Raw genomic sequence first — 17,846 nt, forward strand, 5'->3', positions numbered from 1 at the left:
CAAACAAACACACACACAAGAAAATGGCAAATGTGGAGAAATCTAAGCCAACACTCACTATGAGACAGGATGCCCCAATAAGGATCGTTGCCTTTGTGGATACAGAAAAGTGACACACAGTTGACGTGCCGGACATATAACAAGTATGACTTGACTGGACTTCAGGAAATTTTGAGTCCTGTACTTAAGTCCTGGAAGGAGGACAGTGCAGTCACGTTAGACTTTGATAGCTTAAGTTTATATGCAAAAATTTTAAGGGCAGCCATCATCCCCCCCTTCCCAGAGCAGGGTGTGAAAGAGTTCAGTCAGAGGTCAGGATCTGGGCAAAGAAGGCGTCCAAGCAGAAGGGTGTCCAAGCAGGGTGGCAGCCCACTTTGATCATGAGACTGGCCACATAGAGTGGAATTCAGCAAAAAAATAAATATACTGAGGATACTGGGAGCCAGAGAAGGGCTGGGACAGATGCAGAAAGGGGGAAGCTCACATAAACTAAGGGTTTTGTATTGTATTTGGAGGTGATGGTGTAAAATACTGCTTTTCAGAATATGTGGCTAGATACAGAAAACGAACTAGCTATAGACATACGTAATTTCCTAGCTGCGAGCAGTGATGCCCCAGGAGCAAGGAGCACATGACTGCCTGGATCTTGGTTTCTAAATCCCACTTTCCACTGCACTAACCCAAGGTTCCCTGCAGAAATGGCTGGGAAAGAAGAGAGAAAGAACAAGATGAGTTGAGATCATCTTGTGCCAGAAGATAAGGATGTGTTCAACGATTGATGGAGGCATCAAAAGAATACAGAAGCCAGCTGGAAGGGCTCCCCCGCAACCCCCAACGGGCCAAATGGAGGAAAGGTTCAGCATCAAAATTAGCAATAATAGCAATGGGTTAAAATCTGTTAACCAAAATAAAAAGTCATGCGTCCACACTGATGATAATTAATGAAAAAATGAATGAGAAGAAAGCTGTTGCTTTCAGGAATAGGTCAATTGATAAATGAAGAAGAAATGATTGAATTTTTAAAAAAAATCACTGGTGCCCTCATTGCCCTAATTAATTCCAGCAATAAATATTAATGGATGACAAACTGGTGGATGAGACTAGAAACAGAAATGAGGTTTTTAGAGAATCTCAAAGTATCTTCTCATAAAATACTGATTAACTGTAAAGCGGGTGGTGCGGAGGTAGGGGTAATTTTAGAGTGGAGAAATCTCAGTCAAGTGAGCAAAATTACTGGACTAACAACAGGACATGCCAAGGCCAGGTCAAACCCAAGAAGGTGTAGCAGGAGGCGCCCAGCATCACTTCCCCCACATTCTGGCCAAAAATGCATCGCCTTGGATGACTCCTAAAGACACTGGGATAAATCCAAATCAAGGGGAATCTAGGAAATAACCAGCCTGTAGTCTCCAAAATTTCAAGGTCACAGAAGTCAAGAAATAACTGAGATCACAGGAGACCACTGGGTGCAGCCCATGTCCTGAAGTGGAGCCTTTTGTTACCAAGGGCTTTTAGGGAAAACTGGCAAATCATGGATGGGGCCTTTGGGTGAAGGGGAGTTCTCTGTAGGATTCTTAAGGCTTGTCTGTAGTTTCTAAAACACTTTTTTTTTTTTTTTTTTTTGAGACGGAGTCTCACTCTGTCGCCCAGACTGGAGTGCAGTGGCTGGATCTCAGCTCACTGCAAGCTCTGCCTCCCGGGTTTACGCTATTCTCCTGCCTCAGCCTCCCGAGTAGCTGAGACTACAGGCGCCCGCCACCTTGCCCGGCTAGTTTTTTGTATTTTTTAGTGGAGATGGGGTTTCATCGTGTTAGCCAGGATGGTCTCGATCTCCTGACCTCGTGATCCGCCTGTCTCGGCCTCCCAAAGTGCTGGGATTACAGGCTTGAGCCACTGTGCCCGGCCTCTAAAACACTTTTGAAATCAAAGGAAAAGATTACCCTTCAAGGGAATTGGAAATTCCAGGTGAAATGTTTAACCATTGGCTGCAGGCTGTGAGCTGGCCCAGGAGTCAGGCAGCCCCAGGGATTCACCGGCCGTGGGCTCCACGCTATGGAGCTTCCCTGACCTGGACACTCAGAAACAGCCTAGGGGGGTGTATGCAACCAACACAGGCCTGGGGAAGGGGCAAGGGCACCAGGGGGAAGGCCGGAAGCTTTCCCCGTTCATTCTTCCCTAGGGCACTCTGAACTGCTGGAGAATAGCAGCCGGGGAGAGGCTGCCTGAGGGTATCCCACCTCCAAGGCCCAGCACAGAGGTCCCCTGAGGCAGGACCCTCAGTAGAGATGCAGATCTTTCATTTCGTGGAGATGCAGACCTGTCATTTCCAAGTCTCACAAATGGAAGAGTACTGCAGCCCCTGCCTCAGGGGTTCTGACGAACTGACTCGTGGGTCTGGGCACCTCCCTTCCCACAAGGTGTGGCAGGATTGGGAGGCACTGAGAACCCTGTGCAGATGCTCATGAGGGCGTCACCTCCACCTGAGAGAGGGTCTCACCTCTGCCTGAGGGACCTCATCCTGCAGATGCCCATGAGGGTCTCACCTCTGCCTGAGGGACCTCATCGTGTAAATGCCCACAAGGGTCCTCCGCCTGAGGGCTAAGGAACACAAGCTCAATCCAATCTTTGTTTATGAAAACTGGTGAGAAAATAAACTATCGATCTTAAAACCTAAGCCAAACCAACAACCAGAAAAGGCCAGGTTCACTTACGAACATGGAAGCAACGATCTTAACCCCAAACAAAACAAACATCGTGACCAGATTTCTTCTGTCTCAGGAGCTCCGGGATGGTGAAACAGAAGGGCAGCATGAATCGCCTTACCAACAGATGAAATCAGAAAAACCATATGGGCAGCTCAATAGATGAAAAACTAGTCTGATGCAATTAAATTTATTTATGCTTTTAAAAAAATAATTTAAAAAACACCAACTCCTAGCAAACCAGGATTAGAAAAGAATCAACTTAACTCAATAGAGGCTGGATATTTTTTTTAAAAGCCTACATCAATGGTGTAAATGTCATACCTCATAAAATCTTAAAATAATGTCTTTAAAGTAATAAAACAAAGATTGTCTTCTATCACTGTCCCAATCCAATATGATAGAAGAGGTTTTAGCACTCCCAGTAAGATTACAAAATACTCAAATAAGAAGAAACAATAAAAGAGAAAGAAAGGATATAAAAAATTCTAAGGAAGAAACAAAAACTGTCACTATTAACAGATGATACGAATTCTTTACAGAAAATTACAGGAAAACTAGCCAACTAACAAGAGAATTCTCAAAGTTTCTGGCTGTAACACCAATACACCAGGCTGAGCAGCCACAGACTTCCCAGATTTGCAGGCTCCAATCCGGCTTCATGGCTTGGCTGTGTGACCCGGGCAGGTAACCCAACCCTCTCATGTCTCATCTGTGACATGGGGTCATAACAGCCACCAGAGAGCCATTATGAGAATTAAACATGTTCATAGTTATGAAAGCACTTAGAACACAGAAGAGTTTATTAAAGAAACAAAAATATTTAAAAATCAATTGTGTTCCTCTATGCCAACAACACAGGCAGAAAATGTCATTTAAAATAGGCACACGTCGGATCACGAGGTCAGGAGATCGAGACCACCCTGGCTAACATGGTGAAACCCCGTCTCTACTAAAAATACAAAAATTAGCTGGGCGCAGTGGCAGGTGCCTGTAGTCCCAGCTACACAGGAGGCTGAGGCAGGAGAATGGTGTGAACCCGGAAGGCAGAGCTTGCAGTGAGTGGAGATCGTGCCACTGCACTCCAGCCTGGGCGACAGAGCGAGACTCCGCCTCAAAAAAAAAAAAAAAAAAAAATAGGCACACGTGAGTTAATCCTCATGACAACCTCACAGATAGGACTATTGACACCATTCTCCAGACAGATATTCGGCCTCACAAAGAAGAAGCACGTCTAAAGAGCTAGGAAATACGGGTGCTAAAAAGGAGGGGGGAACCAGGAACCAGGTCTGTCTGATTCAAAGCCCATATTCTTCACATTACAGTTTTTGAGGTATACTGGTCACCCCTCATTTTTCTGCCTGAGAGCAGGTGAAGACAGGATTAGAGAACCCAGTGCTTTGCCAAGAAGAAAGCAGCTGAGAAAAGTAGATTTAAACAAGTGAAAAGAGGTAGCATGTTCCTGGACAGAAAAATTCAACACCATCAGACGTCCACAAGAGTGGCCAAGAAAGTCCTAAGAAAGTCAAGCAGTGCGTGTGTGTGTGTGTGTGTGTGTGTGCATGCACACTGGTTATGGGGAAGGAGGCCTCATCAGATATTAAAGCATGGTTTAAAACCTCTCTAAGGAAACAATGTGGAATTAGTGCATGAATAACCGGACTAATAGAAAAGAATGAAAAGTTCAGATACAGACCTAAGTGCATACAGGAATTTAATGTTACAAATCAGGAAAAAGAAAAAAGGTCATTTTAATAAATGGCACTGAAGCAATTACATAGCTATTTGCAAAATGATGAAAATGGATTCATACCTCACTCCACATACAGGAACCAGTTCCGAATGGATGGAGTTCTAAATGTAAAAATGAAACCAGAAAATTGGTAGCAGAAAAGTGGTTGGGTTCCTTTAGAACCTGAAAGTGGGGAAAACCTTTCTGCCTATGACTCAAAAACCAGAGGCATGCAAGAAAGAAGTCATAAATTAGACTTCAATTTTTTTTTTTTTCCATGACCAAAAATATAGACATGTTGCTGCTGGGAATGCAGCAACCTGCAGATGAGGAATTTGGCAATGTCTGGGAAGTTTACATGTGCATTTGCCTTGTGATCCAGCCAACCATGCCTGGGAATCTACCCCAAAGATAAGGTGGCAAAAATACAAAATGACTATGCAAAAGGCTGAAAACAAGCTTGAGGCTGAATGAGGTCCTCTGGAGACGCCCACACCTTAATTTCTGGAACCCATGAGTACACTGCCTTACATGGAGGAGAGGCTCCACAGATGTGATGAAGGGTAAGAGCCTTAAATCAGGGAGCTTGTCCAGGTGAATACAAGGTAATCACGAGTCCTTAAAAGTGAAAGTGAGAGGCTGAAGAGTGAGCCAGAGAGATGAGAAGGAAGGAGGAGGAAAAAGCCAGAGTCTGAGAGGACTCGACCTGCCCCGGCTGCTCTGAAGATGAAGGAAGGGGACCCCGAGCCACAGACCGTGGTGACCTCCAGGAGCCAGGAATGACCACCGCTGACAGCAGAGTATGGGGACCTCAGTCCTACAACTGCAAGGACTGAATTCTGCCTCAACCTGAATGAGCCTGGAAGCTGACTCATCCCCAGAGCTTCTGGAAGAAACATGGCCCTGCAGCCTCCCTGACTTTAGCCAGTGAGACCCATGCTGGACCTCTGACCTGCAGAACTAGAAGATGACACATTTATGTTGTATCAGCCACTCAGTTTTGGTGATTTGTAATGGCAGTGATATAAAACTAATATACAACCCAATGCCTGTCAGCAGAGGACTAGCTACATAAACAAGCCCCACCTCATGCACACCAGGCAGACCTGAGCAGGTGTGAGAAGAAAGGACAATTGCACACATGATACCCAGGGGTGTTCAGGGTACACTGTCACAGGAAGACAGCAAGGCGCAATATGCTACCTTCTGCGGAAGACAGAGGAAGTACACAAATACGGAGAGTTGTTTAAGTTGCCAAAAAAAAGGATAAGCCAAAAGTTTAATAAATAAGGTTATGGCAGACAGGCAACAGGGTAAGGGGACAAAAGAATGGAAACTTCTCTGAACATCACTTTTTAAATAGTTTTGACTTTGAGATCATGTAAATGAGTTATATCCTCAAAAATAAATTTAAAATCCTCCAACAATTTTTAAAAATGTAAAATGAGCTAGGCGTGGTGGCTTGCACCTGTAATCCCAGCACTCTGGGAGGCTGAGGCCGGTGGATCACTTGAGGCCAGGAGTTCAAGACCAGCCTGGCCAACATGGTGAAACCCCATCTCTAATAAAAATACAAAAATTAGCCAGGTGTGGTGGCGGGAACCTGTAATCCCAGCTACTCAGTAGGCTGAGGCAGGAGAATAGCTTGAACACGGGAGGTGGGGGTTGCAGTGAGCTGAGATTGCACCACTCAGCTGTACTCCAGCCTGGGTGACAGAGCGAGATTCCGTCTCTAAATAAATAAATAAATAAAATAAATAAAATGTAAAGTGATTTTTAAACAAAGTCAGTGCTAAAAATTGAAGCAAAAGAACAAAACAAGTCCTGAAATGAATGAACTTAAATCCATATCAAGATAACCACAGTGAGAAAAGAACAGTGTGGCTTTAGAACAGTATTGTAACTGTACTTGTATACTGTAAGTATAAACTAAATATATTATAAACAATATAAACTGTAGGTATAAACTGAATATATTATACTTCCACAGTATAACATATTCTGAGGACAAATACTTAAATTTCATTCAGTAGTCTCTGTTAGTCATACCACTGAGATTACAATTTTGAAACTCCTAATACAGTAGTATCTGTCTTTTCACATAAACTTTTCATACAAGTAAGATACACAGGCAAATTCACAGACCACAGGTATATGCAATTTTGAACCTCTTAATACAACAGGAGGATAAAGAAGATTATCGAGTCAAGAGTCCTAAAAAGCACAGTCTTAGCGTAAGGGAAAATATAGTTAAAATATGTATTTAGGCCGGGCACGGTGGCTCACGCTGGTAATCCCAGCTACTCAGGAGGCTGAGGCAGGAGAATAGCTTGAACCTGGGAGGTGGAGGTTACAGTAAGCTGGGATAGTACCACTGCACTCCAGCCTGGGCAACAGAACAAGACTCCATCTCAAATAAATAAAATAAAATAAAATAAAATAGAATAAAATAAAATATATATTTAAGTTAACATAACATAACATATACATTTAAGGTCAGTAACCTGAAGTTTCACTGGAAATGTCAGTATGAATTCATGATGCTTCAGAAAAGATGTTCTCTGTCTATTGGGAAGGTGTCGAAGCAGTGACCACCTGGGAGCGATAAGCATCCACCTTGGTGCTCTCGTTATGGTCTTTAAATAGCATTTGACACTTAAGAAACCAAGGCCCGGCAGGCGCGGCTCCATCTCAGCGTGAGGCAGGAAGTCATCAAAGAGTGCAGCCTCAGGCTGGAGCCCCAGGATACGAAAGCCTCCCAAGGCCAAAGACGGGCCAATTCTAGGTTCAAAAAGAATAATGACTGCAGGTGACTGAAACCCACTGAACAGGTAAGAATCTGTGCTTTCATGATGATACTCAGCAAAAGAGATCACAAGACAGAAAAAGAAAGAAAAATCTATTTAACATTGGAAGTAACCAGGGGACCAATTCCTCACCCTGAAAATTGGTAATTAAGGGAAAAGAATTAAGCATTTATTCTGCCTTCCTATATTTGAAGGTAACTAAATAGTCTGAGGGATGAGGGGAGATGCTTCTTTTCAGAGTTCCAACAGCTAAATGAGGGAAGATTGATAGAAGTAGAAAATTATCATCTTGAATATCCTAAGAACATAATTAATTCAGGCAAAGATCATGGATGGATGAGACCATTAGATAAAAAGCTGATGGAGAAATTCACAAGGTAGGGATCAGGCTGCTATGCTCTGCCACCCAAATTAGCATCCCTAAGTGGGGCAACTAGATCTACATGCCTCCAACCTGCTGCAGTAACTGGGAAGCAGTCTTAGGGAGGGAGGGAGAGAGGAAGAGAGGGAAGAAGAAAGGAAGGAAGGGAGGGAGAGAGGAAGGGAGGGAGGAAAGAAGGGAGGGAGGGAGAGAGGAAGTAAAGAAGGGAGGGAGGGAGGATGTAAAAAAGGGAGGGAATGTGGAGTAAGGAAGGAGAGAAGCAGGGGGAGGGAGGAAAGAAGGGAGGGATGGAGGAAGGAAGGAAAGAAGGGAGGGAGGGAGGAAAGGAGGGAGGGAGGCAGAAAGGAAAGAAGGGAGGGAGGGACGAAGGGAGGAGTGAAGGGAGGAAGGGAGGGAGGGAGAGAGGGAAGGAAGGAGGGAAGGAAGGAGGGAAGGAGGGAGGGAGGGAGGGAAGGAGGGAAGGAGGGAGGGAGGGAGGAGTGGAAATGGAATCTACCAGTCCTTTGCAATGAAATTCCAGTTTACAGGGCAAATGGGGGTAGAGGAACAGGTCAAGTGACCCCATAAGGATGTAACCAGGTGCATCTCCAATGCAGATGTCCCATGGGATGACTGGCTGGGTTTTCTCAATGAGGTAACTGCATGCGGGGAAAGGGTGGGGGATTCCGCTAGATTAAGGGAGCTGTAACCTATAGCGACAGGAAGCAGACGAGTGGTTGTGGGGATGGGGAGGGTTGGTAGGGAGGGATACTGGGGGCTGCAAGGACACCTTTGAGGGTGAGGAACGTGTTCATTATCTCGACTGTGGTCACAGCTTCCCAGGTGTGTGTATATGTATAAGTCACAAGTGTCAAACTGGCCACCTTAAATATATGCAGTTTACTGTATGTCAATTACAATATGTCAATAAAGCTGTTTACGGTGTTTTTTTTTTCTATGATTTGAGAGACATGACAACAAAATGAATAGTGTGAACCTTATGTGAATCCTACTTTTATCAAAACCACTGTAAAGAGGTGTTTTGGAAAATTTGGGGAAATCTGAGTGTGAACTGATGATTAGATGATACTAAAATGTTCAAATTGCCAGGCGTGGTGGCTCATGCCTATAATCCCAGCACTCTGGGAGGCTGAGGCTGACAGATCATCTGAATTCAGGAGTTCAAGACCAGTCGGGGCAACATGGCAAAACCCTGTCTCTACCAAAACCATAAAAAGTTGGTGGTGGCGCACGCCTGTGGTCCTAGCTACTCAGGAGGCTGAGATGGGAGGATTGCCTGAGCCCGGGAGGCAGAGGTTGTAGTGAGCTGAGATCGCACCACTTCACTCCTGCCTGGGTGACAGAGTGAGATCCTATCTCAAAAAAACAATAACAATAATTTTATCAGGTGTGACAGTGGTATGAGAGAAGATACCCATATTTTCATGTAAATTTTTTTTTTTTTTTTTTGACACAGAGAGACTTGCTTTGTCATCCAGGCTGGAGTACAGTGGCGTGATCTTGGCTCACTGCTACCTCTACCTCCTGGGTTCAAGCGATTCTCCTGCCTCAGCCTCCTGAGTAGGTGGGATTACAGACGTGTGCCACCACGCCCGGCTAATTTTTGCATCTTTAGTAGAGATGGGGTTTCACATGTTGGCCAGGCTGGCCTCAAACTCTCAACCTCAAGTGATCCACTGCCTTCGTCTCCTAAAGTGCTGCATGACAGGTGTGGGCCTGGCCAAACTTCCAAACTTTTCACTGAAGTAAGACACACAGGCAAGCTCGCAGACCACTGGTGTATACACAAAATAAGCACACACATCTAGCCCTGATAAAGATTAAAAGACAGCATTCCTGCCATTCCAGACACCCTCTCCTCAGGTGGACCCCTCCCAATCACCGTCACCCCCATGGTAAGTAACCACAGGGGTCCCAGGAAAACCCAAATTCCAGCACTGAAGAGTACTACTTCCTGTTCTGGAACATTCTATAAATGGAATCACACAGTATATGCTCCAAGTAGGGGTCTGGTTTTTCTTTTGCTAAACATTATGCCTGTGAAATTCATCCATATTGGCATGTGAACAGGTATTTTAGACACACGTGTGACACGTATGGGGGCAAAGTGACATGTGGTCTGAAATATGCTTCAAAATACGCCAATAAAAAAGCAGGGGTGGATGGATGTGGCGAAATCTTGAGGATCACTGACTTTCACTGATGGGTACCAGGGGGCTCACTCTACTATTCTCCTTCCTTTTGCATATATTTAAGATGTTTTACATTAAAAATGTAAAACCTCTTTAGACGTCAGGTGCGGTGACTCATGCCTGCAATCCCAGCACTTTGGGAGGCCAAGGCAGGCAGATCACGAGGTCAGGAGATTGAGACCAGCCTGGCTAACACGGTGAAACCCCGTCTCTACTAAAATACAAAAACTTAGCCGGGCATGGTGGCGGGCACCTGTAGTCCCAGCTACTCAGGAGGCTGAGGCAGGGTAACTGCCCGAACCTGGGAGGCGGAGGTTGCAGTGAGCCGAGATGGCGCCACTGCACTCCAGCCTGGCGACAGAGCAAGACTCTATCTCAAAAATAAATAAACAAACAAACAGGCTGTATGACATAAAGCCAGGATGCTGTGGCCAAGAAACTGTGCCGAGGGTCCCCACATCACTCCACGTGTTTCCCTCCCAGGTGAGCTGAAACACCACACTCCCAGACTCTCCTGCGGCAACACCGGGCCACGTGACCAACTTCTGGGCAACGGAACATGGGCAAAAGGAGCGTCGTCCACTCCCAGGCCTGCCTGGACGCACAAATGAGCTCTTGTATGTTGAGCCCTGAAGACGCTGGCATTTCTGTCGCTGTGGCCCGCCCAGCCCTAGCATAACACCACATTCTAAAGCCCGCAATGAGCGCTGCTTCCTGGCCTCAGCTACGTGGCATTGTCAGACACCGAAGACCACAGCACGTGCTCCTGTGGGCCTAAAAGTATTGCCTTCTGCTGATGGATTTTAATCACTAGACTTGGTTTTCATGAGACATGGTGATTCTTGTCCTATAGTTAATCTTAAGGGTTTTAAGGTTGCTTTCACCAATTGAGTCTTCCTTGGCTGAGGACTGATTTTCTTAATTTGATGTGAGGTAGGGCTCTACTGCTATTTTTGCTAAGTAAATAATTGTTCCAGCCCCATTTGTGGGTCAGTCCCATCCAGATGGTTTGCGCCTTCAGGATCCTCCTTAGATTTTCAGAAATGTTTGCTTAATGAAACTTTTGAAGAGGTAGATAGGATTTGTTCCCTAATTTATGGCCAATTTCCAGGAGTGGATCGTCTTGCAATATAGTACAAGTACAGTCATGAAAACCACAAGGATTTTACTACAGATAATAACTATTTTGAAACTTTACTACTCCTCATAATTGGGCCCTTTATCTTTTTCCTCCTGCTTTTGTTGGAACATGGAACTGGCAGATTGCATGGTTTCACCAGTGCCAGCGTGATCCTATTCAAGCCCGGCGCTGTCCTGGACCTCTGCGTGCTGCAGCACTTGCACAGCTGGAGTCAGACCAGAAGTCTCTCGGGGGAGTCCACTCTCTCAGGTCCTGTGGAACCCACCCCTCACTCTCCCCAGACTCACTCCCTGCAACCCCAGGGCTTGCTCCCCTCCCTCCAGCACCCGCCCTCCTTGCTGTCCCTCAAATATAACAGCTTTCCCACAGCTGGAGGTCTTTCTTCCCCAGACGGCACTTTTCTCCTCGACAGCAGAAACTCAGCCAGCTTTGTCTACTGCAATAGCCCCCATGCCCAGAATAGTGCCTGCAGATAGAACAATCGTCTCTAAAAATATTGTTGAGTGAATGCATAGCTAATGACACACAAGCTGTACCAAGCAATTAATCCTATTAGTATATTTAGTAGCTAATTGTGATACAGAATTTTTAAAAACTCAATCATCAACTCTATCCAATTTTGGGTACCTATTTTGAATCACAACTTTCATTTTAACCCTTGTTATTCTTGTCTCATCACCTGGTAGGACCCCAGCCTGACATCTTGTTCTTTGTCTTCCAACATTCTGCCCTGCTATCTGGGCTATCTCCAGCCCCTGCTTCTCCCACTCCAAGCATGCCCATCTCCCCCGCACCCCCATGCCATCATCTGCAGGGGCGCCACTCACTCACAGGCCCCAACATTGCTCTTTGGAAATGCCGGCTCCCGGTCTAACGACACACGTACCTGCCCCTCGACAATCCACCTGGAGATGGACGTTTTCCCGTCATAGCCTGGCCGGAACTGAAGGGTGGCGGAGCGAGGGCTGATGTTGGAAATGACCAGGTTGGATGGGGCACCAGGAAGGTCTAGAGAGGAACCAGGGAGGAAAGGGAGAGATTTAAAGTCCGTCACAGCTTAGGAAAGGTATCAAATGTGTCAGCTTCAAAAGTAAACAGTTTCAACACCATTCAACACCAAAAAAGGATTTGTTCTCAAAAGCATGAAGGTGAGAAGCAGCACAGCTTCCCCAGAGGCATGATGAGTACATGGTTTTTGCTTTAATAGGCTGACCCGGTGGACTTCAGGAGACACACCGCGAACACAGCCTCCTTGATGAGAAACTCTGAAGGGATGTGTCATGCCTTACAGACATCTCCGTACTTTGTAGGTAATTAACAGATGATGGCTGAATGAGGAAAGGATGAATGAATGTAATCCTTCCTGGCTCCTGAAACCACACAAAGAACGAATGGCCGTACTTCCTTTCATAATTACCGCGGCCTCAGAGGGGTGGAGGGAAGAGTGCACAAGCCCAGGGTTGCTCCCAGGTAGCGTGGCACCTGCTCAGGATCAGGTCTTGAGCCTTAGGCTTCTTGGGTCTGGTTTCCAAGACGACCACATTCTCGTGCAAGGGCAGAACTCTCCTCGCTCTGCCTGTTTTCAGTTGCTTGGGTAACTGGATAAGGTGGAAGGTGGGTTCTGAATGAGCCTCCCGTTGAGGGTGCCCGTGGCTCAAGCCTACTCCTACATGAGAGACCCTTCAGTTGCTGCTCCCCAAAGAGCACCTCCCACTCGGAACTGTAGCACTATGAGTTCAAAGTGAGAGCTTTTAGATTACTGTGCCATGCAAAATACTCTAGAGAAAGATAAGGGGCTAAAAAGCGGGGGGAAAAAAAAGAAAAGAAAAATGCAAGACTAGTGCAGCTTTCAGACCACACTGTCTCTGAGGAATGCTTTCCTCATTTGCTGTTGCTTGGGGTGTTTGAAACCAGGTCTTGCACAGGGACAATGAAACTATTTTGGTGATCGATTCAGTATTGGTGGGGGCAGGGTCTGTAGGATCTCAAGGGTCCTTCCCACATCTAGTTTTTAATGAATTTGAAATAGAAAATGTTTAAATCGAAGGACAAGTGGGCTCTTTCCTTTCTATTTCTCAGCGCTCCGGATTTTTAAATGGTTCTTCAATCATTAATGGTGATAAACTTCAAGCACAGTAAACAGAACACAGAGTCCCCAAAGCAGTCCTCTCCATCTGATTTGCCTCCAGCCACTACCCAGGATGAGTGGGCAAGGCTTTAGGACCCCTCTCCAGCTACAAGCATTCAGCCTTGGCAATGAAGGAATGGCAACTCCAGCGCCTCCCTGCACCTTGGTTATCAGGGGTTTGGCCAAAGCAGCCAGGCCTCAGTTTCCCTTCTAACACTCCACTCTGTGGCTCCAGACGTAGTGTGGATCACAGTGTTTCTGGAAGCACAGCCTTCCGGAGGTCAGCTAACCCATTTCCCTGCCCTAGATGAACAATGTCCAAGACATCTCAGGAAAACCCTGGCAACTTGCACACAGATGTGCTTCCAGTGTTAACCTTGGTCGCTGTATATACCCATTTTTAACCAATTAAACCACACGCCATCATCGCTGATATGGTTTGACTGTGTCCCCGCTCAAATATCATCTTGAAATGTAACTCCCACAATTCCCACGTGTCACGAGAGGAACCCGGTGGGAGGTAATCAAATCATGGGGGCCTGTGCTGTTCTCGCGATACTGAATAAGTCTCACAAGATCTGTGGGTTTTAAAAACAGGAGTTTCCCTGTACGGGCTCTCTCTTTGCCTGCTGCCATCCATGTAATACATGACTTGCTCCCCCTTGCCTTCTGCCATGATTGTGAGGCCTCCCCGACCATGTGGAACTGTCAGTCCATTAAATCTCTTTCTTTTGTAAATGGTCGAGTCTCAGGTACGTCTTTATCAGCAGCATGAAAATGGACTAATAGAATCATCGCTACTGTTTTGAAAGTATTCACGATATTTTAGATATGCATTGGGAACTGGCTTTAAACACTTTCAACATGTGTTCTGAGGCCAAAGCAGGAGGAGAAGACAGAAGGGATGTGAGGCCACGGTGGAATGCTCTGGAGAATGAGGCTGAAGTGGGGTCAGCACCCATTTACCCTCCAGCATCTTGGCAGGAGGCCACTCCTCCTTTTCAAGGCACTTAGTGGCTTCCACATAAAAGTGTCAATCAACTTCTAGCCTCAGGAATCTCCAAGAGAGAGGCAACAGCAGGAGGACCGCACACGATTTTACTGACCTGGGGGCACTCCAGAGGAAATGGTGGAAGAAGTCAACAGGCCAGCACCCACGGCAGTCACAGCAGCCACATCGATGGTGTAGGTGGTAAGAGATGAAAGGCCTTGGATCTTGTACTCATGAGTCGTGCTGTTCAGGGTGTGCGTGAGACGAGAGTCGTTCCTGCCGTACACCTCCCAAGAGATCTGGTAGCCTAGAAAGCAACAGGACCAGATCAGCAATGGTCTCCTGAAGGCCAAGGGCTCACCTGGATTCCATAGCACCATCTTTGCAGGCTTGGAGCTATGGAGAGCTTGGCTGGATGTACTGAAGGTGCCTCAGAGCCACTGTGCTACTGACATGTGACACAGGTCAAGGCTCCTTCCTCTGTGCGCCCACTGTGATCTCACAAACTTGCTTATGGGAGTGACGGTCCCACCACAGGGAACCATCCCTCCCTACCAGGGTGAGCTGCACAAGGATGGGGCCTATTGGATGCTCTGGTAAGCTCAGCACCAGGTGCATGAACTGAAAAATGACGACAGCTGCCAGCCTGCTGTGCTCAATTCAACCTTCTCTTGTCAAATTATGAATGCATTTCACCAATAATTCCACTAAAAAAATTTTATGTATGTATGTATCTATCTATTTATTTATTTTTTAGTCTGCTGCCCAGGCTGAAGTGCAACGGTGCAATCATAGCTCACTGCAGCCTCAACCTCCTGGGCTCAATCCATCCTCCCACCTCAGCCTCCTGAGTAGCTGGGACCACAGGCGTGCACCACCATGCCTGGCTAATCTTTTGTACTTTTTGTAGAGATGGGGTTTCCCCCTGTTGCCCAGGCTGGTCTGGAACTCCTCAAGAGACCCTCCCGCCTCGGCCTCCCTCAGTGTTGGGATTACAGCCATGGTACCCAGCCAATCGTTTCATTTTTGAAAGCTGGTATTTTTATTACACAGAACCTTAAATCAATGGCTTGCTCTTGTGTTGCAACGAATTCATGGAAACACTTCTACTTTTTCCTTTACGAAATGATTGCTAGATCACTCTTCCATTTTGCAAAGCGCTTTGTGTGGAAAAGTTTCTTTTCGCCTGAGTGTGTGTTTTTCTTCTAGCTCTGCCTCTCCCCTTTTCAAATATCCTGTTTTCTAATACATTTGATTTCCCCCTATACTCTCTTCAGTCCAGTGGGGCCTCACAATCAAAATTTATTCCACCCGGGATTCCACTGTGACTTGGGGCTTAGAGAAAAAAACCCGTGGGGCGTGGTGGCTCATGCCTGTAATCCCAGCACTTTGGGAGGCCAAGCTGGGTGGATCACCTGAGGTCAGCAGTTGGAGACCAGCCTGGCCAACATGTGAAACCCCGTCTCTATTAAAATACAAAAATTAGCCGAGCATGTTGGCGGACGCCTGTAATCCCAGCTACTCAGGAGGCTGAGGCATGGGAATCGCTGGAACCCTGGAGGTGGAGGTTGCAGTGAGCCGAGATTGTGCCACTGCACTCCAGCCTGGCCACAGAGCGAGACTTTGTCTTAAAAAAAAAAAAAAAAGGAGAAAAAAGACCCAACTGGTTCCTGAATCAATCAGTTCCCATGGAGGGGAGTTTATGTGACCAGAGAACACTTAAAAGTGTCTTTTAAAGAGGGAGACAGTGGTAGAAAGAGCTCATAGGTCCACACGCAAAAGAAAACAGCTGAAAACACTTGCTCTTCCCTATTTTTAGTCAATAACCTCAGGGATATAGAAGCGCTTGGATGCAGCTGAAACTTCTTCCTCATTCTGATGAAAGCAATAAATAAAGCTACGAGTTGCACTTGCAGGTAAACAAGAATTTAGAGGACAGCATCTTGAGACTTTACTATTTTGAAAAAAATTTAATGTTGGAACCTGCTCCCTCTGGCTGTCCCACAGGCCCCAACAGTCCGGCAGCTTCTGTGCATGGGCATCAGGGACCCCCATGTGGGCTGACACAGTGGGAGCTCCAAGGAACAAGGGCCACCAGAGGGACGACCTGGCTGCTGGGTGCCTCCAGAGCACTCTGAGCGCCTGCCATCCCGGGAGCTGTCACCGAGTGGTGCGGCGGCCCGGCGTCTCTGCCTTTGGGGTCTCTGCCTGGGCCCTGGAGGGTCACTAAACCATCCTCTGTGGTGGCTACATCAAAGGCATCTGGCTGCTTCTCAGGTCCTGGTCTCCTTTTCCTCCTCCTAGGGAGAGGGGAGAAGGCTGACTACCCAGGCCAACCACTCACCATTGCCTTCTCCCATTTCCTTCCTAACGTTATTTAAAATAAATAAATAAATAAATAAATGAATAAATAATAAAATACATATTATCCCTCCCTACCAGGGTGCGCTTCACAAGGACAGGGCCTATCGGATGCTCTGGTAACCTCAGCACCAGGTGCATGAACTGAAAAATGACGACAGCTGTCAGCCTGCTGTGCTCAATTCAATTCAACCTTCTCTTGTCAAATTATGAATGCATTTCACCAATAATTCCACTAAAAAAATTATTTATATATATATGTGTGTGTATATATATACACGTATACACACACACACACACACACGAGAGAGAGAGAGAGTCTTGCTCTGTTGCCCAGCCTGGAGTGCAGTGGGTTGATCACAGCTCACTGCAGCCTTGAACCACTCGACTCAAGTGATCCTCCCACCTCAGTCTCTCAAGTAGCTGGTACTACAGGCATGTGCCACCACGCCTGGCCAGTTTTTAAAATTTTTTGTAGAGATGAGGGTCTCACTATGTTGCCCAGGCTGTCTCAAACTCCTGGCATCAAGTGATCTTCCCACCGCGGCCTCCCAAAATGCTGGGATTACAGCCATCAGCCACCGCGCCCAGCCCAGGCCCTGCCCTCGCTTTACATCTTAGCATTTCCCTCATCTGCCCATCCTGATGTCTAAGACATCTAGCCTGCCCCATTCATTCATGTAACCCTCACAACACACCTTTGAAATTGGGACTCTTGTTATCCTGTTTCACAGAGGAAGAAACCAAGCCACAGAAAGCTTCGTGGACTTGCTGGAACCCCAGACAGTCCTCAGTGGATGAAGGAAATAATGGATACATGGTCCATTTCCAAGACAAAGTTGCTTAGGTCAGCAAACTACAGAAGAAACAGGATATACTAGGCCCCTGCTTCAATCGCCAGTGCCTGCTTGTCAGCCTCCCCCCACCCCTTAGTTGTCCCCACCCGAACCAAAGAAGTTTAATCTAAGATGAACGTTTACTATCCTGCAGAATAGCTCATTTCATCTATTCTTATCAGCTTGCCCAGCTACTTACGTCATAAATCAAATACCTGAAGAGCCCCTGAGCTGACTAGGATTGCAGTGCATTGTGGGCTGCAACAAAATGCAACAAGACCACCCTAAAGAAAACACTTACAGCCCCTGCCCAACAACCAATGGGTGATGCCCGGGAAGACTGTGACCCCCACAGTACTCAGCCTGTGAGGAACCAGGGGAGGGACCTGCACAGTAGGGAATAAGTGGCTTGTTGTGACCGTGCTGGGTGTGCCTGCCCATCAGACACTCAATCTTGTAAGACTGTCATTAAAAGTCCCACTTTCGCTGTTCTCCGGGTCTCTGAGTCCATCCTTTGGGTTTGGACGGGTGAGTCTGTTTCTCACAGTGGATGAGACCCTGCCTCTCAAGAGCC

General features: G+C 46.6%; 1 protein-coding gene across 10 annotated transcripts in view; it reads right to left on the reverse strand.

Moving 5' to 3' along the window:
* LOC105483388 (sidekick cell adhesion molecule 1) overlaps positions 1 to 17,846 on the reverse strand; it is a 960,109-nt gene that overhangs the window by 173,035 nt on the left and 769,228 nt on the right. For all 10 annotated transcript variants that reach the window (XM_071095418.1, XM_071095417.1, XM_071095416.1 and 7 more), the window contains 2 exons: positions 14,191 to 14,382; positions 11,843 to 11,964 (listed from right to left, as the gene is read on the reverse strand). In XM_071095418.1, coding sequence (XP_070951519.1) covers positions 11,843 to 11,964; positions 14,191 to 14,382 — 314 coding nt within the window. The remainder of the gene's footprint in view (positions 1 to 11,842; positions 11,965 to 14,190; positions 14,383 to 17,846) is intronic.

Source organism: Macaca nemestrina, chromosome 4, assembly GCF_043159975.1.
Source record: "Macaca nemestrina isolate mMacNem1 chromosome 4, mMacNem.hap1, whole genome shotgun sequence".
NCBI lineage: Eukaryota > Metazoa > Chordata > Mammalia > Primates > Cercopithecidae > Macaca > Macaca nemestrina.